We start from the raw sequence: 23,923 nt of genomic DNA, 5'->3' as shown, positions 1-23,923 counted from the left end.
ACTTTACATCCATTTGATGAACTTTCCAGTTATTTTTTGCTGCAAGGGCTAACAACAAACGAACAGTCTCCAAGCGAGTTACCGGTGCAAAAACTTCTTCATAATCCACACCAAACTTTTGTTTGTAACCTTTTACAATGAGTCTGGCTTTGTATTTTTGCACTTCTCCGTTTTGCATTAGCTTTGTTCTATAGATCCATTTGACTCCAAGAGCCTTTTTATTTTCTGGTAATTTTACTAACTTCCATGTCTCGTTTCTTCTTATTGCATCAATTTCTTGATTCATTGCATCTTTCCAATTTTCATCTTGAATTGCTTCTTCAAAGTATACAGGATCAACATTTGCAAATAAAGCAAAATCAACATGTTCTTCATCTAGTATCCTTCTTGAAGTATTATAGATCTCTTGAATATTTCTGGTCTTCCTTGGAGTACTTTCTTCATCACTTGTGGAGTGTGATGAAGAAGGTGAAGTCAGTGGTTGAGTTACTTCAAGCTCCAAGTCTCGAGCATCTTTTTTTCCATCCATATCAACATGTAATAGATTTTGGTCTTCATTTGGTGCATTCCATTGCCACAATTTTGCTTCATCGAACTTGACATCTCGACTAATAATAACTTTCTTACTTATCGGATTGTATAGTCTGTAGGCCTTAGAGTTCTCACTGTACCCAACAAAAATGCATTTCTCTGATTTATCATCTAGCTTACCTCTTTTCTCATCTGAAATGTGAGAATAAGCAATGCACCCAAATACTCTTAGGTGACTAACGGTTGGTTTCAATCCGCTCCATGCTTCTTGAGGAGTAATACCTTGCACACTTTTCGTTGAAGCTCTATTTAGGAGATAAACAGCACAAGTTACTGCGTCTCCCCAAAATTGATCAGGAAGCTTCTTTGCCTTCAACATACTTCTTGCAAGTTCCATTATTATTCTATTTTTCCTCTCTGCAACTTCGTTTTGTTGAGGAGTTCTTCGAACAGTCTTCTGATGCTTGATTCCATTTTCCTTCAAGAAATCTGCAAAAACAATATATTCTCCTCCACGATCCGAACGCAATGATTTCAATTTCAAGTTACTTTCATTTTCCACCATTGCTTTGAATGTCTTGAAACATTCGAAAGTAGCACTCTTTTCTTTTAGTAGATAAATCCATGTTTTTCGACTGTAGTCATCAATAAATGTGAGAAAATAACGGTTACCTCCATGTGTAGTAGTTCTCATAGGTCCACATAAGTCTGTATGAACAAGCTCGAGTGGTTTTGATGCTCTCCAAGAACCTCCAGTTGGAAATGAATTTCGATGATGCTTTCCGAAAACACATGCTTCACAGAGTTGATCTTCCTTTTTAATATTTGACATTCCTCTCACCATATGTTGTTGACACATGTGAGACAAAGTGTCAAAACTTAGGTGCCCAAATCGACAATGCCATAACCATGAGGTGTCATTTACTAAAGTCTCAAAACAAACAAGCTTCTCATAACATATTTTAATTGGAAACATTTTGTTGTGAGTCATACGAACCTTCGTTATGAGATCTCCACTCTTGGTTCTAATCTCACATATGTTATCTTTAAAAATAACATCATGTCCTCTTAGGAGAAGTTGTCCAACACTTAAAAGATTGTGTTTGAGACCTGAAACATAATACACATCAGTAATTTTTTTTGCTCCCATTTTTGTCTTGACAAGAATATCTCCTTTTCCTTTGACTTCAAGCATCTTGTTGACACCAGTCTTCACTACATTTTGATGAGATTCATCTAAAGATATAAAAATATCCTTTCTTCCTGTCATGTGGTTACTACAACCACTATCAAGATACCATATTTCTTCAGTGCTTGATTCTTGAACATTTAGAGTGAGGAAGAGAAGACCTTGATCATTATTTGATTGCTCATGCATTAGTGTGGTTTCTGCTTGATTAGAATTAGTCTTCTTAGATCAACAGTCTGCTTGAAAATGTCCATAACGTCTACAATTGAATCATTGTATGTGAGAAAAATCTCCACGACCACCACTTCTACCTCTTCCTCTATTTGAACTTCTTCCTCGTCCTCTATTTGAAAGAAATTGATTGTCTCTGCTTTCTGACTATGTATTTGTTACAACGTTGGATCGTCCATTGCCTCTACCACCACGTCCACCTCTTCTTCCATTAGATCGACCTCTATAGGAGAACTGCATATGAAAAGCTTCTTCTGAAGGATTAGAATCAAACATCTTCAATCTGAGCTCATGAGATTGAAGAGATCCCATTAAGCTATTTATAGAGAGAGTTGACAAATCTTTGGATTCTTCAATTGCTACAACAATATGCTCATATCTTCTAGTCATGCTTCTAAGAATCTTCTCAACAATCCTTTGATCTTCAATTGTTTCTCCATTTGATCTCAATTGATTAACAATTAAGAGAACACGATTGAAAAATTCTTCAATAGTTTCAGAATCTTTCATTCGAATTGTATCAAATTCAGCTCGAAGTGTTTGTAATCGGACCAATTTTACCTTTTCTTCTCCTTCATACAAATTTTGCAATGCATCCCATGTTGCTTTAGCAGTAGAGACTCCTGATATTCTTTCAAACATATTTTCATCCACAGATTGGTAGATGAAAAATAATGCCTTCTTATCCTTTTTTTCTAGCATCTCTCAACTCATTGAGTTGTTGTGCTGAAAGACCATTCTCACTTTCTGGCTCTGAATATCCGATGTCAACAATATCCCAAAGATCTTGAGATCCATAAAGAACCTTCATTTGCTGGCTCCACCGACTATAGTTTTTCCCTCAAAACGAGGAAGTTGAGGCTGCAACATGTTAGATGACATCTTTCAATCCTTGCTCTGATACCACTTTGTTGGAGGCGTTGACGAGCCCACTCTAAATTTACTCTAAATCTCACAAACTTTTAAGAGAAGAAATTTGTTCTCTTAGAAAACTCAATAACACACAAGAGAAGAATGTTGTTCTCTTGAAACTCACTTACTTTCTAAAACTCAATTTGCTTCTACTGATTTTATTCTTTTATCTTTGTGTACAAATGAAGGAAATGATCTCTATATATAGTATTCAAGAGACACTTCCTAAAAGACACAAAATAAATGAAGTACATGAATACATACCATTCATGTACTTGAATAATTACATGTATCTAGAAATGCATATGTATCTTGAAACTAGAAATGTATCTATTAATGTGTTATCCATAATGTATCTAGCTTATTAATTTCTAATAGTTTGTGCTCTATGTCTGTCTCACTAGGAAAATTAGCGGCTGATAGTTTAAAATATTGTGCAATAGGAAGTGTGATTGGTCTAGCAGTGGTGAGGTTGAATCTTCTGATCACCTTCTCATAGTAGGTTGATTGACTTATGCTTCGTATGGATTGGTTTTTGTCTCTTGTGATGTCAATTCCTAGGATCTTTCTTGATTCACCTAAATCCTTCATGTAAAATTCTTTACTTAAAAGAGTTTTGACATGAGTTAAATCTTCCTTAGAGCTTCTGGCAAGGAGCATATCATCGACATACAGTAGAAAGAAAACCATCTCCTTATAGGTTGTTGAGTTTATGTAGACACACATATTGTATGAGCTTCTATTAAAACTCAGTCTGGATATAAAACCATAAGATCCAGCACCTAGGTGATTGCTCCAGTCCATATATTGACTTCTTTAGTAAGCAATAGAGGTCTTCCTTACCTTGAACTTCAAAACCTTTAGGTTGAACCATGTAAATTGTTTCATCTAGATAGCCATGAAGGAAGGCTGCCTTTACATCAAGTTGGTCCAACTCTAGATTATATTAAGTAACTAGGGATAAGAGAGGTCTAATAGAGGTTTGTTTAACAACTGGTGAGAAAATTTCAGAATAGTCTATACCTTCTCTTTGAGTAAAGTCCTTAGCTACCAACTTTGCCTTGTACCTTGGTAGTGAGTTCAGTGACTCCTTCCTTGAGTTTATAGATCCACTTAGATGCTATTGGTTTGCATTCCTTAGGTAAAGGGATAAGGGTCCATGTGTCATTTACCTTTAGAGAATTTATTTCTTCATTCATGGCTTCAATCCACCGTCTAGCATCATTACAGCTTAACTTCCTCAAAAGAACTAGGTTCATTATCACTGGGAGCTATAGTAACGTTTAGAAAAAAACTTATATAGTTAGTTTCAGCATACCGATTGAAGGAATAATTACCGTTCTTTGTCTGTCTCTTGCTAGGGAATATTGGCTCAAGTTAGATTGTTCTTTAACTATTTTAGTTTGTTCTCCATCTATTTCTTGATCAATAACTTTAGTTTTCTTAGTAAATTGAGCACCGTTTCTAGCATTCTCCAGTTCAATCTGAGTATAGGTTTTTGTGGCTTCAGTGCTCCTTTTAGTATTACCTTTCCCTTGCATAAACATCTCAGTTTCTCTGAAATGAACATCCCTACTAATTATGAACTTCTTGTTAGTGGTGCCACAACTTGAAACCCTTTACCCCTTCTGTGAAGCCAACAAACATACACTTAACATCTCTAGCCTTTAGTTTCCCTTAGTTTTGATGGACATACCCTACACATCCAAACACCTAAAGATCATTTAGATGGACCATTTCTCCTCAGGTGTTAAGAGTCCTAAGGAGGTATGGGGGCTTCTATTCAATGTGTACACCGCATAGGCAGCAACTTCAACCCAAAACTTTTCTTCCAGAATGACATCTGATAGTTGGCATCTTACCTTTTCCATTATAGTTCTGTTAAGTCTTTCTGCCACCATATTTTGTTGAGGTGTGTATCTCACATTTTTGTGTCTTGTGATTCCACTTTCCTTGCAAAAATGATTGAACACCTCTCCACAAAACTCCGAACCATTGTCAGCTCTAAGGTATTTAATCTCTTTATCAGTTTGTTTTTCTATCATTAGTTTTCATTTTTAAAATTTTTCAAAAACTTGATCTTTTTTTTTTAAAATAAATCCAATTTTTTCTTGAAAAATCATCAGTAAATGATAAGAAATACCTTGAGCTCTTAGGCTTGGAGTTGGGGTTGGACCCCATAAATCTGGATAGATATAGTCTAGAATTCCTTTAGTTGTGTGTTGTGCTTTGGTGAAACTTTGTTTCCTTGCTTTGCCTAGCACACAGTGTTCACAGAAAGACAGTTTACTGCATATGTCTAAAGGTAGAATGTCTTGTTTAGATAAAGCCTCAAGTCCCTTCTGACTTATATGAGACAGTCTTTTGTGCCAAAGGTCATCCTCTGTTAAGTTTAGAGCTAATACAATATTTGCTTCATCTATCATTTCAACCCCTTTTATTATAAACAGGTCATTTACCTTTTCCCCCAACCAATACTTCTTTAGAGTCCATGAAAACTTGGAAGACTCCACATTTTCCTTTGTATTCGCATCCTAGAGAGTCTAGCATTCCCAAGGAGATTAAGTTTCTTTTAAGGTGAGGAACATGTCTTACATTTCTAAGGAGATTTACAGTCTCATCCTTTAGTTTCATGGTGACCGATCCAATTCCAGCAATGTTACAAGCATTATTATTCCCCATAAACACAGACTCTCTACTGATTTCTTTATAGGTATTGAACCATGCTCTAAAAAGTGTCATATGGTAGGTGCATCCTGAGTCTAGGACCCAATCACGTTTTCGGAAGGGGTTAACATAATTGGCTTGGTCTAAGGTTGATGTCAGGGCATCCGTGTAGGTAAATGATATTTCTACTATGAAGGCTTATGGTTGTTTTCCTTTTAAGTCTTTTTCTTTTTCTTGATATTTCTTTTAAGGAAAAAACACTCTTGAAGGTGTCCCTTCTTTTTACTCTATTTACACTTCTCTTTTTGTTTAACTTTCTTATCTTCATAAGAGGAGGATTTGCTACTATTTTTACCCTGATTGTTTTGGGATTTACCTTTGACAAACAAACCATTTCCACTTTGATGTTCCTTATGAGATAACTGTATTTTCAATTCTCTGGTTCTTAGGGTTGATATTATGACATCTGTTTTGGCTGAGTCTTTACCATACTTTAGTGAATTTTTCACTTCTTTGTATGCCTCGGGTAGAGAATTTTGGAGAACGAATGCCTCATTATCATCACTGAGTTTGTCTTCAAGACTTTTAAAGTCTGAAACTATTTTCTTGAACTTATCTAAGTTGTCTGTTAAACTTTTGGAAGGATCCATTTTATATGTAAAGAATTTTTCCCTTAGATACATCTTGTTTGAGAGATCTTTAGTGGCATATAGACTTTCTAATTTCTTCCAAATTTTGTGTGTTGTCTCTTCTTCTAGTACTTGCCTTATAACATTGTCACTAAGGTTTAGTATTAGTGTTCCATAGGCATTTAATTTCATTTCTTCATTTTGTACTGCTGTGAGGGTTGTTGGAAGTTCTGAAGAATCTAGAAGGGCTTTGTGAGCTTTTTGTTGTCCTAACAAGGCCTTAATCTTTGCCTTCCATAAGGCAAAGTCTCTCTTTCCATCGAACTTCTCGATTTCCACTCTTGCCACTGCCATTATTCAGGTCTATCTAGCTTTAATTTCCTCCAAGATTCAGTTTCTTGAAATCAAGATTCGCCCTGATACCAATTGTTGGGCCTTTTCCATTATTTATAATTTCTATTTGAACCTTTATTTTTCAGGTTGCTATAATACTTGGAGGAGATAGAGCCACGTTATTTGCTTAACGGCTGTACATGCGTGAGGAGGTAGGTCTCTTTTATTTCTGCATGTTATGAGAGAAAAGAAATACGAAATGAAAAGAGAGAGAGAATTATTTCACCTTTTCTTTGTTGTTCATCTTCTTCGTTTTTCCTCTCTTTTGCTAACAAACCCTAATGTGTTTCTCTATTGTGATTTTGAGTGTATGAAGTTGGCAACAATACGAAGACGAAGGAGAAGAAGAAGGATGCTACAATGATTTACGTGGTTCGGCCAAATTGAAGCCTACATCCACGGGAAAGGATCTATTTCTTTGTTATTAAAGATGAGTACAGAAGTGCTTGTTTCCTATATATCTTTATGTGCTTTTTTAGATTGATGAAGTGTGTTTGTAAAACTAAAAACTAGTTTGCTTTATGAACACACCTTTATAAATATAGGTGTTTACAAAAAATAAAGGAATTAGGGAAAGAGCAACTAAGGTTGTTGGAATACAGCTTTCTTTACAAATGTAAAATGAAGTTTTTTCACATGCATACTCAGTGATTTAGAATATCTGATCTGGTGGACGAAGTATTTGTATTTAATAGTTAATTCATGACTCAAAATGATTAATCATTTATAGTGTGAATGATAGGATTTCACTTATCTAACATGTTATCTTAGACATAACAAAAAAAATGGAGTCAAGATAACTTCATCAAGACTACTTGATGACTCTATCATGGAAATCTCTAAATTAAAAAAAAATGTAGACAAATGACCTAAATCTATTAGGAAATTTCACAAATAACCTAAATTATGATTTATTTCCTTGATTAGGTTTTCATATATTTTCACGACAATTATAACCTTATCATATTTATTAATTACATATAATTTTTAAAATAAAATTCAAATTATTTCCTTAAGTAGATTATACTCAAATTATTAGCTTTCATATTTGGCCTATTAATTAATGTATAAATTTATTATGGAAATTAATTTAAAATATTTTATTAATTCAATATAAAATGAAATCTTCTATAATATGGAATAATTTGATAATTAAATATAACATTATCTCATTATTTTTATCGTCTGTGAACATTATGTGAAAAAAATTATGGTCATTTGTTCTTTCTTCTTCCATTTTGTAGCAAATATGTTGATTGTTTTTTCTATTTTGTTTAATTTTTTTATTATTCAATTCATCTTCCTGTCATATTCGACATATGATTTTTATTAAATGTCCCGTCATTTATATATACTATGGTATACCGCTGAATATTAAATTTATGTTTTGTGATTTGTTACACATATATATTACAACATCAATAATACATACACATTATTATTCATGTTTTGTAATTTTTTCTTACTGCACGTATCTTTACCAATATATACATAGATTATATAACCATTCAGTATATTTTTTATTTCTTACAATGATAAAAACTCCTCAATGTCATAGATTGACACACTTATGTAGTTTGACATAAACACAAAATAATCTGCACTTCAATATTCTTCCAAACCACCAACCCTAAAATCGAATTAAATCATATAACATATGTTTTGGAATGGTTGAGACTATATTAAAGAAAATAATAAATCAACTCTTTACGGGGAAAAAAATATAGTAAATCAAAAAAATTTAAAAATGTTGTTAGATAAGGAAAAAAATTATCCAGATTTTTCTAGGAAATTGCATCAAATAACAAAAAATCATTTAGAAAAAATAGCTAATGACACTTATTTTCTTTTGCATATTGCGAATATGACAAAATTAATGATATCAGACGGTAATCATAGCGCTAGCGGAGAGCTATCAGACACTAATCATAGGGTTAACGTCTTTTTAAATTTGATACCCTTGCAATTTATAAAATGTAGGGACATGTTATTTTTGCATTTTTCTATCTGCATGCAACAATGTCACATATAATACCACGACCGACGTGCCACAGGCAATAAGAAAGGAACAAATACTTGACAACTTGGTAGCTGTTTCAACATGACTTGTAATAACAAATTATACTTTATTCTATGAATCAATGGTCACTTAGTCAAGTTTCTTATTGGTTACAACTTAAATAATTTGTGGCAATTATGACTTTGAATTGTTAATGTAAATTCGTAGAAGTTTCTTTGGTCGAGATGAGAGTCGGTTTTCAATAATTATAAAGTGGACCAAATTATATGTTTTTATAAATAAAAAATGCATGTGTTTTCCATTTGAAAATTTTGTAAATTAAAACCATTTAAAATTAGATTGCAATGGTAATAGTTGAGTTTCAAAAGTAATGACTTTTGACTTTTCTTTTGGTCACATAGGCCAACATTTGCATTCATTAATAATTTAGCTACTAATCACACGTAATTTTATTAATTGAAGGAACATTCTGTAAAATAGTAAAATAAATTAAAATATTATTTATAAGCTATAGCAAAATTTGGGATTCTATTACTAATGGTTTTCTATTACTATAACATATCAATGACTATAGGTGATAGAATTTGTTATAGATTGTAAATATTTTGTAAAATCTACTATTTTTAAAAATTTTCCTTAATTTAAAATATACTTTCTTAGAAAATACAATTTTAAAAAGTATTAATTGAACGATAAATAAGTAATTTATTAATGTAAAGATATTTTCCAAATAATTTTATGGGTTAATTACCTGACTAAATTCAAGACATTCAAAGTAAAAAAAACAATAGAATTTATAGCACGAAAACATATCTATGATTTGTGTGATGACTTATATTTCTTATATTTTTAATATTTTGTTAAGAATCCTTTTTATTCTTAAACTTTTATAAAATTAACAATTTAATCATGGACTTTTGGTGTCAGCACTAATTTAATATATATACTTTCAAATATACATTTCTATTAATCTTTTTTATTATGTTTATAAAGAGAGAAAGAATGGATAACCATATATGATGGAGTATATTACAATAGTATTTATTCAAACAATTAGACAGCTACAAAAATAATAGAACAAGATAGAAACACACACAAGATGATCTAAAAAGGAGAAAAAATAATGAAACAACAATAAAGCTAACCAATCATATGGTTAAAAGAAAGAACAATCCAGCCATGGCTGCAGCCAAAACTGCACCAAATCTTAAGGAAGAGGCAGAGCTGGGCGGTGGCGGCATGGCAGAGTTGGGGTTTATAAAAACGTCGACAGCAAATTTCATACCCGCATTACAATGATTCCCAATAGTACAAATAAAGTAACGGCGACGTGGAGAATCAAGTGAAATAGATAACACAGCAGATGTACTTAAACTAATTCCTGGCTCCACACATCCATCCAAATCTACTTGCCCATCAGGCTCTGCCACATCATGGGTCTCTGACGCTTTTGATCGGAACACTGCACACAAAAACAATTTATAGTTCTCTTATTTTCGTTGGTAAATACTTGTTCATGTATTATATGATTTGTAACAATTTAGATATTATTAAAAAAAAAATTGGTCAAGTTTAAAAAATCTTTTTACAATGAACAAGTTAAATAGAAATAATTTTTTAAATAAATTATCAAAAATATTGGAATCTAAATTTTAGAGAGACTTTCAAAATATATACTAACCAAGTTGAATTACTTATTCAAAATTTAGGGACTATCCGTATGTTTGGATTGAATTTTTAATGCTTCAAAAAAGGTATTTATAGATGTAAAATAAGTGTACGGATTCAATTTTTAATGCTTCAAAAAAAGTATTTATAGATGTAAAATAAGTGTTTAAAAATATTTAGAGGGTCAATATGTCCTAACACAATCTAAATTGTTATGGGTTTTAACTATTGTGTATAACCAATACTTCATAAAGTTTTATTTTTAACTTTTCAAATTTAAGTTTTTTCAAGAAAATTAAAGTATGAGAATTGATGTGTAAAACTATGTGATATTATCCTGATAGATAATTTTAGATATTGATAAACACATATTTGAGTGATAGATGATGATAATTAATAATCCTATCGATGTACGTTAATCAACATTTATCAATGATAGTTTGTTTATTTTGCTCTATTTGAAAACAATCCTATGTATTATACAAGATTAAAATTACATTGTTATCATTTATTTCATCTCAATAAATTAAAACACATTTAGTATACGATTATCAAGTTAATTTAAGTGAATCATTTTATACCAGTTAAATGATGTTACAATTAGTTACGGCACCCATTTACATCTTATTTTAATGATGGAGTTTTTTCAAAGGTATTTGTTTAGAACACATTTAAAAGTTGATTTTAGTCAAATTGAAACTTTTTAACATCAAATAATAGAATCATGGAAACATACCCCCAAAGTTAATGGGCATATAATTTTGTATCATATTTAACAAAAGAAAAACAAAGGTTAAATAAGTAACCTAATAGTACTATAGAGCGATTATAAAATTTTACCACAACATAAAATTAACTTACTAAATTTGAAATTAAAAGTTAATTTAAATGTGTAATTTAACGAACAAAAATGGAGTATGAGTAAGGGCATATAATGAATCACTAACCTAGTTTATCACCCACAAAGAAAGTTTTATTACGAGCCCAATCAGAGAAGAAGGTGGGGTTCGGTGGTAGGCTCCAGCCGAAATCACCACCAACATCATAGTCGACAGCGGAGGCAACATGGAGGAAAGCCCCAACAAGGAGAAGACAGGCAATTGAACTTAAACTCATTAGTTTTGTAGCCATTTTTCTTATTTTAATGATGATAATGGATATATAATGGAGAAGAAAAGATAACAGATGGGTGGATTTTTATAGATGCTTCGTAGTGTGGGAACCGTAAGAAGAAGTCAAGGTCCAAACTTGTAGTTGGTCAGTATTCAACAACATATATAATTTGGCGAAGTAGACAAAACGTGTACGATTATGTTAATCTTCAATAATGGAAACGAAGAAGTGATATACAACAGCTCTAATTGGGTGAAGAACTTGTATGCAAAGGATCGGAACTCGATACGACCATTTCTTTAATTACTTTTCTTATCTCATTTGTTTAATTTTTATTTATATTTGGCCAATCAAATTGTAATCTACTGTGAATTAAATGATTTATAATAATTCATAAACGGAAAATATAGATTATAAAAAACTGTTCGAAAACTTTTGTGAAATTAGACCGGTTCTTCGGTACAATATAAGATGTTACACAAGAATTGTTAACTTAGTTTGGTGATACAACAACTATATATATGTCTAAGGGAGAGAGTCTTACTAATTAATATCAATGTATTAAGCAATTATAAAGTTGTATTTATTTATAAGAATGTTTGCAAAAATAACAAAAAAAAATTATGATAATAGAACACATGTCACTACATTTTCTAAATTGCAAAAATATCAAATTTAAAAGTGGATATACCTATGATAGTCATTGGATATATCTAATTATTTGTCATACTGACATATATTCAATATGCAAAAAAGAGGTACTATGAGCTACTTTTTTTTAAAAAAGAATTTCTTTGTCATCTGATGCAATTTCCTTTATTTATATGCTCTCAAGATTACATGAAAATTATGTAGAGCTAACTCTCTAGAAACGTTAAGCTTTCCCTAGATGTGAGACTTCCTCTCTTCAAGACTTGGACAAAATTGAAAAGGGTGCAAAATTTACATTTATGTGATAGCAACACTATGAGGATGACATCGTCTTGTAGTGCCACGACGCTGTCGTGCAGATATAAATTTGTAGCTTTGATTTTTAGGTTATATCTTTTGATCTAGGTGGTCGTTTTGGACAAATGGTCAGTCATGTTCTTCATGTTTTTTTCTCTCTCTATCCATCTATAATATTGGTTTTTAGGTTTGATTTCATCTTAACTTTGTAATCCACCAAAAACGATGTGGGTCTCTATCTTTTCTACCATTAATGTGAGAAAGTAAGATTTTAGTTCTTTTTAGTTTTGAGGATTTTGGAGGAACTTGTTGTATTTTTTTTTTTATTTTTGGAGTATTTTGATAGTATGATTGATATTTGTTGTCTATGATTTTCTTTGTTATTATGAATTACATTTTCGTGTTATTGATTGTCAACCCAATGTTGATTGTGCAATTCCACGTTTTAGATTAATGTATAATATGTGACTATGATTGTATATGTTAGATATGTTAGATATATAGACGTGTGATTAATGTAGTCAACAACAAAGGGCATTGTTCATTATATATATTGATCTAGGGAAAACCATATTAAATTTCTAATTAGGTTTTCCTATTAGAAATTTATCCCAACATAATCCCTAACTTCAACTGGACGATGTAGTAGGCATCACCCATCACTCCCATCATATTTGTCGTGGTGGGCCTCACCCATCACCTCCGACAACATCATTGACACGGAGCTAAACTTCAACGTCAACAATGGAATATAACCTATGTGCACACAGTACCATACAGACTCAAACTCAATATCTCTGTCATGTAGTCAATAGAAAACTCATAATATGATCTCACGAAAATATTTAAGCATGTCATCTTATCATTTCTTTCGTAAAAACTTAAGCCTTACTTAGCTTGTTTATAGAAAACTTGAAAATTTAAACAATACTTGCTAAAACATGTTTTGCCTAAAATATTACCGTTTCAAATACTTTAAACAGAAACTCAATATTCATGTGTTAATATACAACTCCTTAAACAAATTTAAATTCGAAACTCATGCTGTAAATTAGTCATGTGAATCATGTAGAGCTCATAAATTTGTAGTCAGAAAAAATTGTTTTATCACTCATAGTCTTGATCGAACTAGTTTCCTAGTTTGTAATCTCAACCTATTTCCTCATGGTCTGACAAGCAAACCAAATTCGAGAATTAGAACCCCGAATATTCTTGTCTTTCTATAATAAGTTTAAGATGATGTACAAAAAATGTCGCTCATGAATTCTAAACTTAAGAAATAAAACCACATTTCATACTTTTTACACAATTTTCTAGATTCACTAAACAAACTTGAAACATTCATAACTTCCTCAATACTTTACCAAAATTAATGTATTTTATATCAACCTCTTCATGTCAAATCCTCTACAACTTAATTGAAGGAATGAGATTAGATTCTCATTGGATTTACAAAAAAATCATGTATTTTATATCAACCTCTTCATTTTAAATCCCCTACAACTTAATTGAAGGAATGAAGATTAGATTCTCATTGGATTTACAAAAAAAAATCAATAAGTTTCATTTTGGATACATCATTGGCTTCTTCAATAATGAATGTTACTTTCATATTGTATATCTTTGGAAGGGATCAAAGAACTTTCTTCACTAGTTTTTCGTCTTACATTTTTTTTCCTAGCTTTCATTTGCAAGGTCAAAAATTTTCACATTATACTCAATAATAGACTCGTCCTCATTTTTAGAGCCTCAAATCGAGATATTAAGATTTGAAGTTGAGAGATTTTGACTTTAAAGGTTCCTTCATGAGCAACGTCAAGAATCTTCCAAAACATTTGTGCCGAAACACACATGTGTTTATGAGTTTGAAGACATTCTGGTTATCTCCTGATACCAATTGAGAAAGGGATCAACACGGTAATACAACAAAGAAATAACACATGATACTTGGTAATCCACTTAAAGTGAAATATTGTCTATGTTTGGAGGGCTTTGTCCAATTGAGAAGAATGTTCACTAGAGTATATAATATGGATTACAAGTATATGCAACTTATCTTTCTAAAGTAGTCTTGATAAATTGCAAGATTAAGCTAAAGGATCACTTAGGCTATCCCGAAAGTAGTTTAATACTTGGTTGACTCTCCTTTGATAGAACTAAGCTCCCCTGATTATTCAACTCCAACACTATAGTATTGTTAGGCTCCCCCTAAACACTACAACTAATTCTCTTCACAGTCAGTGTCGAACAACTTGTCAATAAAAAGTTGTACGTCTTCCAAGATCAAATCAATAAGAATACTATCTTCTTGAGATCAACAGCTTCTCATGAAGCAGACAAAAACCATTGTCTATCATTCAACACACCAAAAGATGTTCTCGTTCATCTTCCACCCAAAAAGCAACAAGGACCAACAAATAGGTAAGAAAATTTACTAATTAATTATAAGGAAAACAATCCATTACCATCGAGCCAAGATCCTATGACTAAAGCAATAAAGAAATAGTTCAATAAGGAAAGACAATGAAGAAGAATTTTTACATCCAATTCAAACATCAACATTCTTTTTATTTCATTAAGAAAAAAAAAAGTAAAGGTAAAAATTAAAAAAGAAAAAACCAAACCTCATATATTTGTGCATGTCTTCATTTGTATGTACATATGTTCAAGTTAAAAGCAAAGGTATTGGAAATGGTTTTAAATTTTGATGGGTGGTGTACATATATATTTTACAATATTGGATTTAATGTGCATTATAAGTTTTAATAAAGATATATTTTTTTAGTTTTAATAATGTTATATATTTTTTTATTCTTTTCATTTTGAGAATGGATTACATACTTAGTTCGTTAGGGTCTATTATCGTCACATCTCATTCTAGGTTTTATAGAGTATTGGGGAAGGGTATATGACAATTGTTATCAGACTCTGCAACTTAGACACGTTTTTAATGTATCTGGATTTCAAATTTTAAATTTTAAAATTAAAAAGGATAAAAGTATTTGTAAATACCAGTGTTTTAAGTTATAAACTCGATTACTTTTTTAAATTAAAATATATTTTAAAAAAACTAAATATTCATAAATTATGTAATCATGAGTTATATTCAAAGTCAAAATTTAGGGGCTAACTATATGGTTAGCTTTATGATTTATTAATATAGTATCGTAGTCGACTATAGCTTAGTTTAACTGTCATCTGAATACATATAAGGATTAACAAGTCTAAGATTCAAATCATCCCTTTCACTTGTACTACAAAAAGTTAAATTCCGGATGAAACAAAATTGTTTTCTTTATTGGATTTGTTATTTTGAATTGATGTTTTGATCATATTGGTTGGGGTATCTTTTAAAAATCCAGTTATTATTATTTTTTTTTCAATTTCTAAAATGTAAACATGTCTTGAAACTTACATGTTATTCACTGGGATGGCCTTTTAATAAAACATTGAATACAAGTTTAAAGTACTTAGTTTTATTTATTTATTTTACAGCCAGATATTTAATAATTATGTAAGAACTGTGACCCTACATTATACCTAACAATCTCATCCAATAATTTTTTCACATAAACCAAAAGCAAAACTATAATAAAATTTAAAATAAAAAATAAAAATCTCAATACAATACTGAAAATAGCGCCGTTGACAAAACCCCGTCAACTCTTATGTAATAAGCCAAACATTAATAATAACTAAAACAAAGAAAGAAAACGACGAGTGATTAATATATTATGAAGCTGACAGCGATGGAGACGAAGGCAACAGTGAATATAGAGCCCACAATACTGGTGGCGGAGTTTGGTGGCGGCGGAGCAGCAATAACTGGGACGGGCGGTGGCATTTCATTCGAAATGGGTGGAGAATCAGGGGAGGCAGGTGGTGTTGGTGTTGGCTCGTTACCGGGAACGGGAGGAGTACTGGGAGAGGTAGGTGGGGGCGATTGTTGGAGGTTGGTGATGGCCAATTTCTGGCCGGCGGAGCAGTGGCCGGGGATGGTGCAGATGAAAAAGTAATCGTCAAGTTTATCGAGAGTGAAAGAAAAAGGGGATGTAGTGTTTAAGAATATAGGATCGGTTGTGATGCAGTTGTCGTAACCTTCTTTTGTCACTCCGGCCACGTCGTGAGCTCCCGCCATAAAGTTGAACACTGCAACCGAAATAGAAACAACAACGACTCAAAACTTGAACTTGAATTACTATTTTTTTATTTATTATTTGTCAAAATTAATTACTATAAACAATTTTTACTTGAGTGTAATTTTGAAAAAAACTTTCACCTCGTTGAAGTTTGAAAATTCAACCACCAAATTTTAAGAATGAATAATTAACAATTATTGACCTAAACATTTTTATACAGAGTAGTTGTAATAAAAAAATAAGACAAAAAAACTTTGAGGATATTTGTTTCAGTTCTAGCAGTATTTGAAATTTTAAGAAAATTAAAGAAGTTAATCATTTAGGCCAATATTACTATTAATTAATTTACTTTTTAGTTTGTAATTTGAGAGATTAAATTATGTTGTATAGTATTAAATAAGTCCATATTATACTAATCAGTTTAATATTATCTAATGTTTTGTATCTTCTTGCTATTCAAGTACACATGTGAGTGACAGAGACCACGCAAATATATAGGTAAAAAGCAAAATTATAGTAAAGATGAAAATGATATATTAAACTTCATGTAATTAATAATAAACATATTATATCAATCGAATTAGCACGCCTCAGTAACGAAAATAAAGAATTAAACAGCAGAGAATTAGTGTATATATATATATGGAACCAAACCTAAAATATCTCCGACGGTAAACTTTAGACCCGCGGCCCAAGAGGAATAGAAGTCAGAATTAGGAGGACGTATCCAGCCACTGTCACCCCCGACCGGAATCACCACCGCCTCCGCTGCTTGAAGCACGGTGGTCGCCACCAGCGCCACCACAAAAACAATCCCAACAATTCTCATTGTTTATGTTTAAAACGTAAACAATATAAGCTCTTGAGGGCCTTGATATGGATTCTATATATATAATGTAATGTTGGGTTTGAGAACAAGAGAAAGGATGTGTTTACTAGTCTTTTTTTTTTTTTTTTCTTCTTTTTTTAATTGGAGAACACACATGTTGCAATTTATTTTAGAAAAAACATTGCTAATTAAAAAGTCGTACTTATGAAATTGAACCTACTAGCTATTATAATTATGATTAAATATATATTTGTCTAAGATACATCTTGTTCGCACGAGATTTCCGGAGAAATTTAATTCGTGGACTTGAACTTGGGTTGATGTTGTATTTTTGTTGATTTGATGCGATGCGGTTCAATCTCTAGAATTTGATCCTCTAATTCTCTCTCAACTAGATGCTTTAGCTTGATTTGGAGGAAGCGAAGCACGTGATGTTCTTGAAGTTGGAGCCTTGAAAGAAAGCTTGTATCTTTAAAGAAACTTCAATCTTCGAGGATGGTCGACTTCAGGAGTTAGGGAGTCTTCTAGGCTCTTGGAAGAATTCTCTCTCGATCAAAATTTTCGCCAACCCCTACAAATGAGGAGAATTTCTCTATTTATAGAGTTCACTGGTGGGCTTTATGGGTTTGAACCTGGTTGGTCCATGGACCAGACCCCATGCGTTCAACCATATGGACTTAGGTTATATTTAGTCTTTGGGCTCAATTAAGTTTATTTTTGGGCTTAATTGAACTTAGTCCAAGTAAATAATATTTAATTGAACTAAAAATGATTAACTTAATCCAACGATTAATATGAAAAATATGTGGCATTATTAGAATGACCAATTTATTTATTTTTAACTCATTAGTTTGGAGCATATGTCAATTTTAATTAGTCCCAAATTTAATTATTTGTACTTTTCATCATTAACTTAATAAATGATGTGGCAACTTGTGATTGGTCTCAAAATTTCTTATTCAACAAATGCCCCTTTTCGAGATTTATGCACGTATATGGGTGAATGAATCTCGGAAAAGATAAATTTGAAGTCAAAGTACGAGCTTCTTTTTTTTTTTACTCAATTCAACATATCAAATTAATCAAACTATGAATTTAGTACGTGAGTTTGATTTAAATTTAAAATAAGGGTTGTAATATGGTCAAACCTTAAAAAATTCAAAGTTTTATTCTCAACTTAATTTTATTTGAGGATAAAAAAATTTAATATGATGATTTTTTTTTAAGTAAAATTTGGAATATAACCAAAATTTTAATTTTGAAATAAGGATAATGTTTCTACCGTACCTTAATTTATCTTGGGATGCATAAGAATTTGGAATGACCAATTTTAATTTGAGATAAAAAAATCAGGTCCTCAATCTTAAATAAAGTTGGATTTATGGCTCCGATTTAAATTCATGATAAAAAAGAGGTCATATATGCAAGTTAATTTAACTTGAATTTTGAAATTGAGAATATTTATCTATATATATATTTTTTTTTTTAAAAAAAATGTTGAAATTTTTAAATATTTTAAATATCTCAATAAAAGTTAAACTTGAGATTTATCGAGAAAAAAATGAAATAATTTAAAATAAAATAAGATAATTGGATTATCTTTTCTTTATATATATATATTTAAAATCATTCCTATTCCTTTTAGGAATTGGATTTGTTTTAAAAAAATAATTAAATATCATTCCTAATCCTTTTAGGAATTGAATTTGTTGGACTTATAAATAGACTCATACCTACTCACTTATACCTCATCCAACGCTTATTCCTCATCCAATAAGCAGAAAGGTATAGAAAACTTTTCTTCTCCCTTTCTCTTTTTTCTCTTTTTTTTGTGTGTGTTTTTTTATTTTGTTTTGTTTTTTTTTGTGTGTTGTTTTGTTTTTTTTGTTTTTGTTTTGTTTTTTTTTTTTTTTTTTTTGCAGGAATGACTTTGTCGAGCTTCTTCTAGAGACAATCGGACTTTTGCCGTCAGATCTACCGCCCTAGTAGGAGAGATCGGACTTTGTCATCGTCAGACTTCAATCTTCGTTTGCAGAAATGACTTTGTTGAACTTCTTCTAGGGACGATCAAGCTATTGCCGTCAGATCTATCGCCCTAGTAGGAGAGATCGACTCTGTCATCGTCGGGCTTCGATCTTCGTTTGCAAAAATGACTTTGTTGAGCTTCTTCTAGGAACGATCGGGATTTTGCCATCAGATCTATCACCCTAGTAGTTGAGATCGACTCTGTCATCGTCGGGCTTCGATCTTCGTTTGCAGAAATGACTTTGTTGAGCTTTTTCTAGGGACGATCGGGCTTTTGCCGTCAGATCTATCGCCCTAGTAGGAGAGATCGACTCTGTCATCGTCGAGCTTCAATCTTTGTTTGCATAAATGACTTTGTTGAGCTTCTTCTAGGGACGATCAGGCTTCTGCCGTCAGATCTATCGCCCTAGTAGGAGAGATCGACTCTGTCATCGTTAGGCTTCAATCTTCATTTGCTTTTTCTTCCCCACCCTTTTTTTTTTCTTCTTTCTTTCTTTTTTTTTCTTTTTCTTTTCTTTTGTTTTTTGGTTTTTTTTTTTTGTTTTTCTACTTCTTATTATTATTATTATTATTATTTTACAGGAACTCTACTTTTCATCATGGTGCACTTCACTGAGTATTTTGACTCAACCAAAAGGTGTTTAATTATCCTGAAGGACGTAGATCAATCTTTAGAGGAATGGATCATTCTTCCTGTGAGAGAGGGGACATTTGAGAATATTATGGACTCCCAAATACTTGAGGACAATTTTATCTTTTTGCCTAAATGGTCCAAGGAACGGTTTGTAAATCCAAATTCATCTTTAAAATCTTGGTTTCTGGAGTCTTCGATTCACAACAAGCCTCCAAATGAGGATCCAGAATCAACGTTGGGTCGTCGAATTATAAACGACCCAAAAATTCGTTGGGGAAATGTGCTCAAGGTACATATAGAATTTTACTATCTTCCTCATTATTGGGAGTGGTTAGAGCTCGCTGTTGCTAGAAATACGGCAGTACTCAAGCAAATTATTTAATGCTGTGATGACTTCCCTATATACATATGATCGCAACAGTGACATTGATCGGGCTTTCTGCGAGGCATGGTGTCCTTTAACAAACACTCTTCACACCTCAGCTGGTGAGAAGTCCATCTCCTTATGTGACTTATGGATACTAGGAGGACTCCCGATTAAAGGTAGATTTTATGAAGAAAGCATTCCTTGCCACCAAGACTTAAATAGGATCACCTGATGTATGTCCAAGAAGTTGTGAGCATTTATTTGCAGCCTGATTACCGCATTGTTTCTCAACGCATGGATCACTCTCAAATCACTGTAAGTGAATGGATCTCTTTCTGGGTTACACGATCTGAGGTAAAGTATTCGAAACCGCCTCCTCGAAAGCCTAAAAAAGACTTCTCGCCCTTCGCTCAACTCATAATCCAGATGGAATTCCCATCAGACGTCCTGACTGGTCTGAAGCTGAACTCAAAGTGTTCCTTGACTTAAGCGCCACTGATGATCATAGGGACAAAAACCTATCTAGCGGCATTTCTCTCTTGTTGGCTATGTGGTGTTTGTGTTCCCTGATAAGCAACTTTCCCTTCGTCTGGAGGTTTTTAAGGTTGCTAGCCTCATGGCGGAAGGCTACACATTTAGCCTTGTCGTCCCTGTTTTAGCTAATAGTTATAGTGGCCTACGCCAAGTTCATGATTCTACTTCATCACTTGGTTATTCAAATGCCTGTTTTCCTCTTCACTATGTCCATGGGTGGCTTGCTCTTTACCTTCAACACTCATTATAAAGCCCCTAGGAGTCTTAGGGGTCCTTGCATGGTTGAATTTTCTGGTGAAGGTGGGGCCAAATATTATACTAATCTTGAGGCTCGAACACATATCCACAAGGGAAAGTATGTGTCATGGCATGCGTGTCTTCCAACAAAGAATAAGGACGAACTCTTAACGGATGATGGAGAGTTAATTAGTTGGAATGCTTCATTTTTCATAAGCATTCGCTTCTTGTTTTCTATCCTCGCAATGTGGATCCTCCACAGTTATTGAGCCTTATAGTCCTTGTCGCTTTAGCCGACAATTTGGATTTTATCAAGACGTGCCATATGACTTAGGTGAAGAAATTCCCTAAGCCAATTATTTTTTTAACGTACGATATTGTTGAATGATTTGTATTCGCGAGAATACGCTTTCCCAAGTATATCTTCCAGTGTCTGCCCCTAACCCAGACACACATGTTACCTCTCATTATAAGGTCTGGTGGCTTGCAAAACACGGTGATTACCTCCAAGAAGGAGTACAACATTTGATAGATCGTCCTACTCCCCCTCACATCAAATCCAAAACCACAAAAAAGATTGAAAATAATTTTGGTAGTGGAAATCAGAAGATATGCTCCGATGAAACTGATGAACGACTTGTGGAGAAAATTGAGGGAGGGACAAAACGCTTGGTGGATAATTTGTCTCTTTCTACACGATTTAAACATCTTATTAAAGGTGGTATTGACAATGTGGGTAAGGACAACCGCTTATCGATAGCTGCCAAGCATCATTCTAAACGTATTGAGGACAGTCAAAGCAGCAATGATGATCGCCATTGGAAGAGACCCAAGAAGCCCAACAAACAGTCGATCGATGATGAAGAGTCTCCTATTCGGGTCCCTGATGCTGCACAATTCTTCGATGTCCCTTCCCCCATGGTTTCTTTTCGTCTCCCTTTTTATTTATTTATTTATTGTATTTTCTCTCCTTTACTCCTCTTATTTCTTGTTGTTAATATTATTTTGCAGTCTTCTTTAGGTGATCATGACCTACACATCGAAGATACCCTAGAGTCGATGTCGAATCTAGAAGACTGTAACATTGTACTTTCTTATAATGGGAACTCTAAGAAACCTATAGGCGCAAATATTGTGTCTGCTCGTCCTCCTGTGATCAAGGGACCTCCTCAAAAAGTGGAAGGAACAGAGCCTATTGCAGCTTCTGAGATTTCTCATTTTTGTGCTGACAGCTTAATTTCTAACCTCCGACGACAGACTGCCATAACCTTATGGGAAAACCTACGACAGAAGATCATTCGTACCCCTTTTGAACGACTGAGTAGTATTGAACCAGAAATGCATAAGATCTTTGATGCGATTGCGACTAGCGACAGCGACAACCTTATTGTTTTGAGGGAGCTTGTGAATTGTTACTTCCAAGGTGTCGAGAACCATAATCAAATACATTCCTGATTTCTACTCCAATCAACTAAGGATGTTCAGTTAACGGAGGCAAAAGGTTTTTTGAAGAACTCTGCGAGTTGATGAGAATCGTATATTGGCAGAGACCAACATTGCTAAACGTCGTCTTACACGACTGTCCGCTAAGGAGGCTAAACTAGAGGCAAAACTAAAGATGGTGCGGGCTGAGTCTGCTAAACTTTCTGGCATAATTTTCAAGAACGACCTGGAGCTGAAGCAGAAGCAACATGAGATTTCGAAGACTTGTGAGGAAATTTACCAACTCGAATGTGCCCCGATCGTTGGAGATATTGACGCTAAAATGCTATCAACACTTCGTGAATCTTTAGAAAGCACACTAGAGGAGCTGAAGAACTTTAAATGGACTCCATGATTCTCTGCCTTCTCTTGTTTATCTACTTATGCCTTTTTAATTTTTTTTTGTTTGCTAGAAGTTTATAATAATAATAAAAAAAATTATTCTTTCATTGTTCCACCCCTCATCATATTTTCTATTAAATGTAATTTGTCTTTCTTCCTTTTTTTACTGGACTAAACTTAAAGTTTCCTTTAAGCTGCCAATATACCCTTTATAATATAGGGATCAAGTTATATCGTAGTTCAACTTTTTTTTTTTTTGCTAGACTGGGCTTAGGGTTTTCCTTAAGCTGCCTACGTACCCTTTATAATATAGGGATCAAGTCATAACGTAGTTCAACTTTTTTTTTTTTGCTGGACTTGGCTTAAGGTTTTCCTTAAGCTGCCTTGTAATAAATGAAGTGTGCTGCCCTTCTTCGTATCTCAATTTTATGACGAGAATCCTTTGGAAGCTTTTTATGTTCAAGATACTCTATGATGGGTTGACGCCAATCCTTTGGAAGCTTTTTAATTTTTTTTTTTTTTGCTAGAAGTTTATAATAATATTAAAAAAAATTATTCTTTCATTGTTCCACCCCTCATCATATTTTCTATTAAATGTAATTTGTCTTTCTTCCTCTTTTTTTACTGGACTGAACTTAAAGTTTCCTTTAAGCTGCCTACATACCTTTTATAATATATGGATCAAGTCATATCGTAGTTCAACTTTTTTTTTTGCTGGACTGGGCTTAAGGTTTTCCTTAAGCTGCCTACGTACCCTTTATAATATAGGGATCAAGTCATAACGTAGTTCAATTTTTTTTTGTTGGACTGGGCTTAAGGTTTTCCTTAAGCTGCCTACGTACTCTTTATAATATAGGGATCAAGTCATAACGTAGTTCAACTTTTTTTTTTTTTTTACTTAACAAAATTAAGCATAAATTATTTTAAGAAATTTACCATTGATTGGGCCAATTCGTAGTCCGTCTTGATCAACGATCTTGTATGCACCATTTGTATAAACTTCTTTAACAATGTAGGGTCCATCCCATTTAGA

General features: G+C 32.8%; 2 protein-coding genes across 2 annotated transcripts; both read right to left on the bottom strand.

Moving 5' to 3' along the window:
• Window positions 1-9,528: 9,528 nt before the first annotated feature.
• Window positions 9,529-11,409, bottom strand: LOC101218571 (umecyanin). Its single transcript, XM_004149990.3, has 2 exons — window positions 11,188-11,409; window positions 9,529-10,034 (listed from the first exon to the last, which is right to left on the bottom strand). Exons 1-2 carry the CDS (start codon window positions 11,369-11,371, stop codon window positions 9,721-9,723), a joined length of 498 nt encoding a protein of 165 aa, XP_004150038.1. The 5' UTR covers window positions 11,372-11,409; the 3' UTR covers window positions 9,529-9,720.
• Window positions 11,410-15,750: 4,341 nt separating this feature from the next.
• On the bottom strand, window positions 15,751-17,304 carry LOC101218333 (cucumber peeling cupredoxin-like). The gene is made up of 2 exons (XM_004149989.3): window positions 17,095-17,304; window positions 15,751-16,450 (listed from the first exon to the last, which is right to left on the bottom strand). The coding sequence occupies exons 1-2, from the start codon at window positions 17,267-17,269 to the stop codon at window positions 16,026-16,028; spliced, it is 600 nt and encodes a 199-aa protein (XP_004150037.1). The 5' UTR covers window positions 17,270-17,304; the 3' UTR covers window positions 15,751-16,025.
• Window positions 17,305-23,923: the final 6,619 nt, after the last annotated feature.

Source organism: Cucumis sativus, chromosome 1, assembly GCF_000004075.3.
Source record: "Cucumis sativus cultivar 9930 chromosome 1, Cucumber_9930_V3, whole genome shotgun sequence".
NCBI classification, from domain to species: domain Eukaryota; kingdom Viridiplantae; phylum Streptophyta; class Magnoliopsida; order Cucurbitales; family Cucurbitaceae; genus Cucumis; species Cucumis sativus.
The sequence above is the reverse complement of the archived record's forward strand: the minus strand, read 5'-3'. Positions and strand labels throughout refer to the sequence as shown.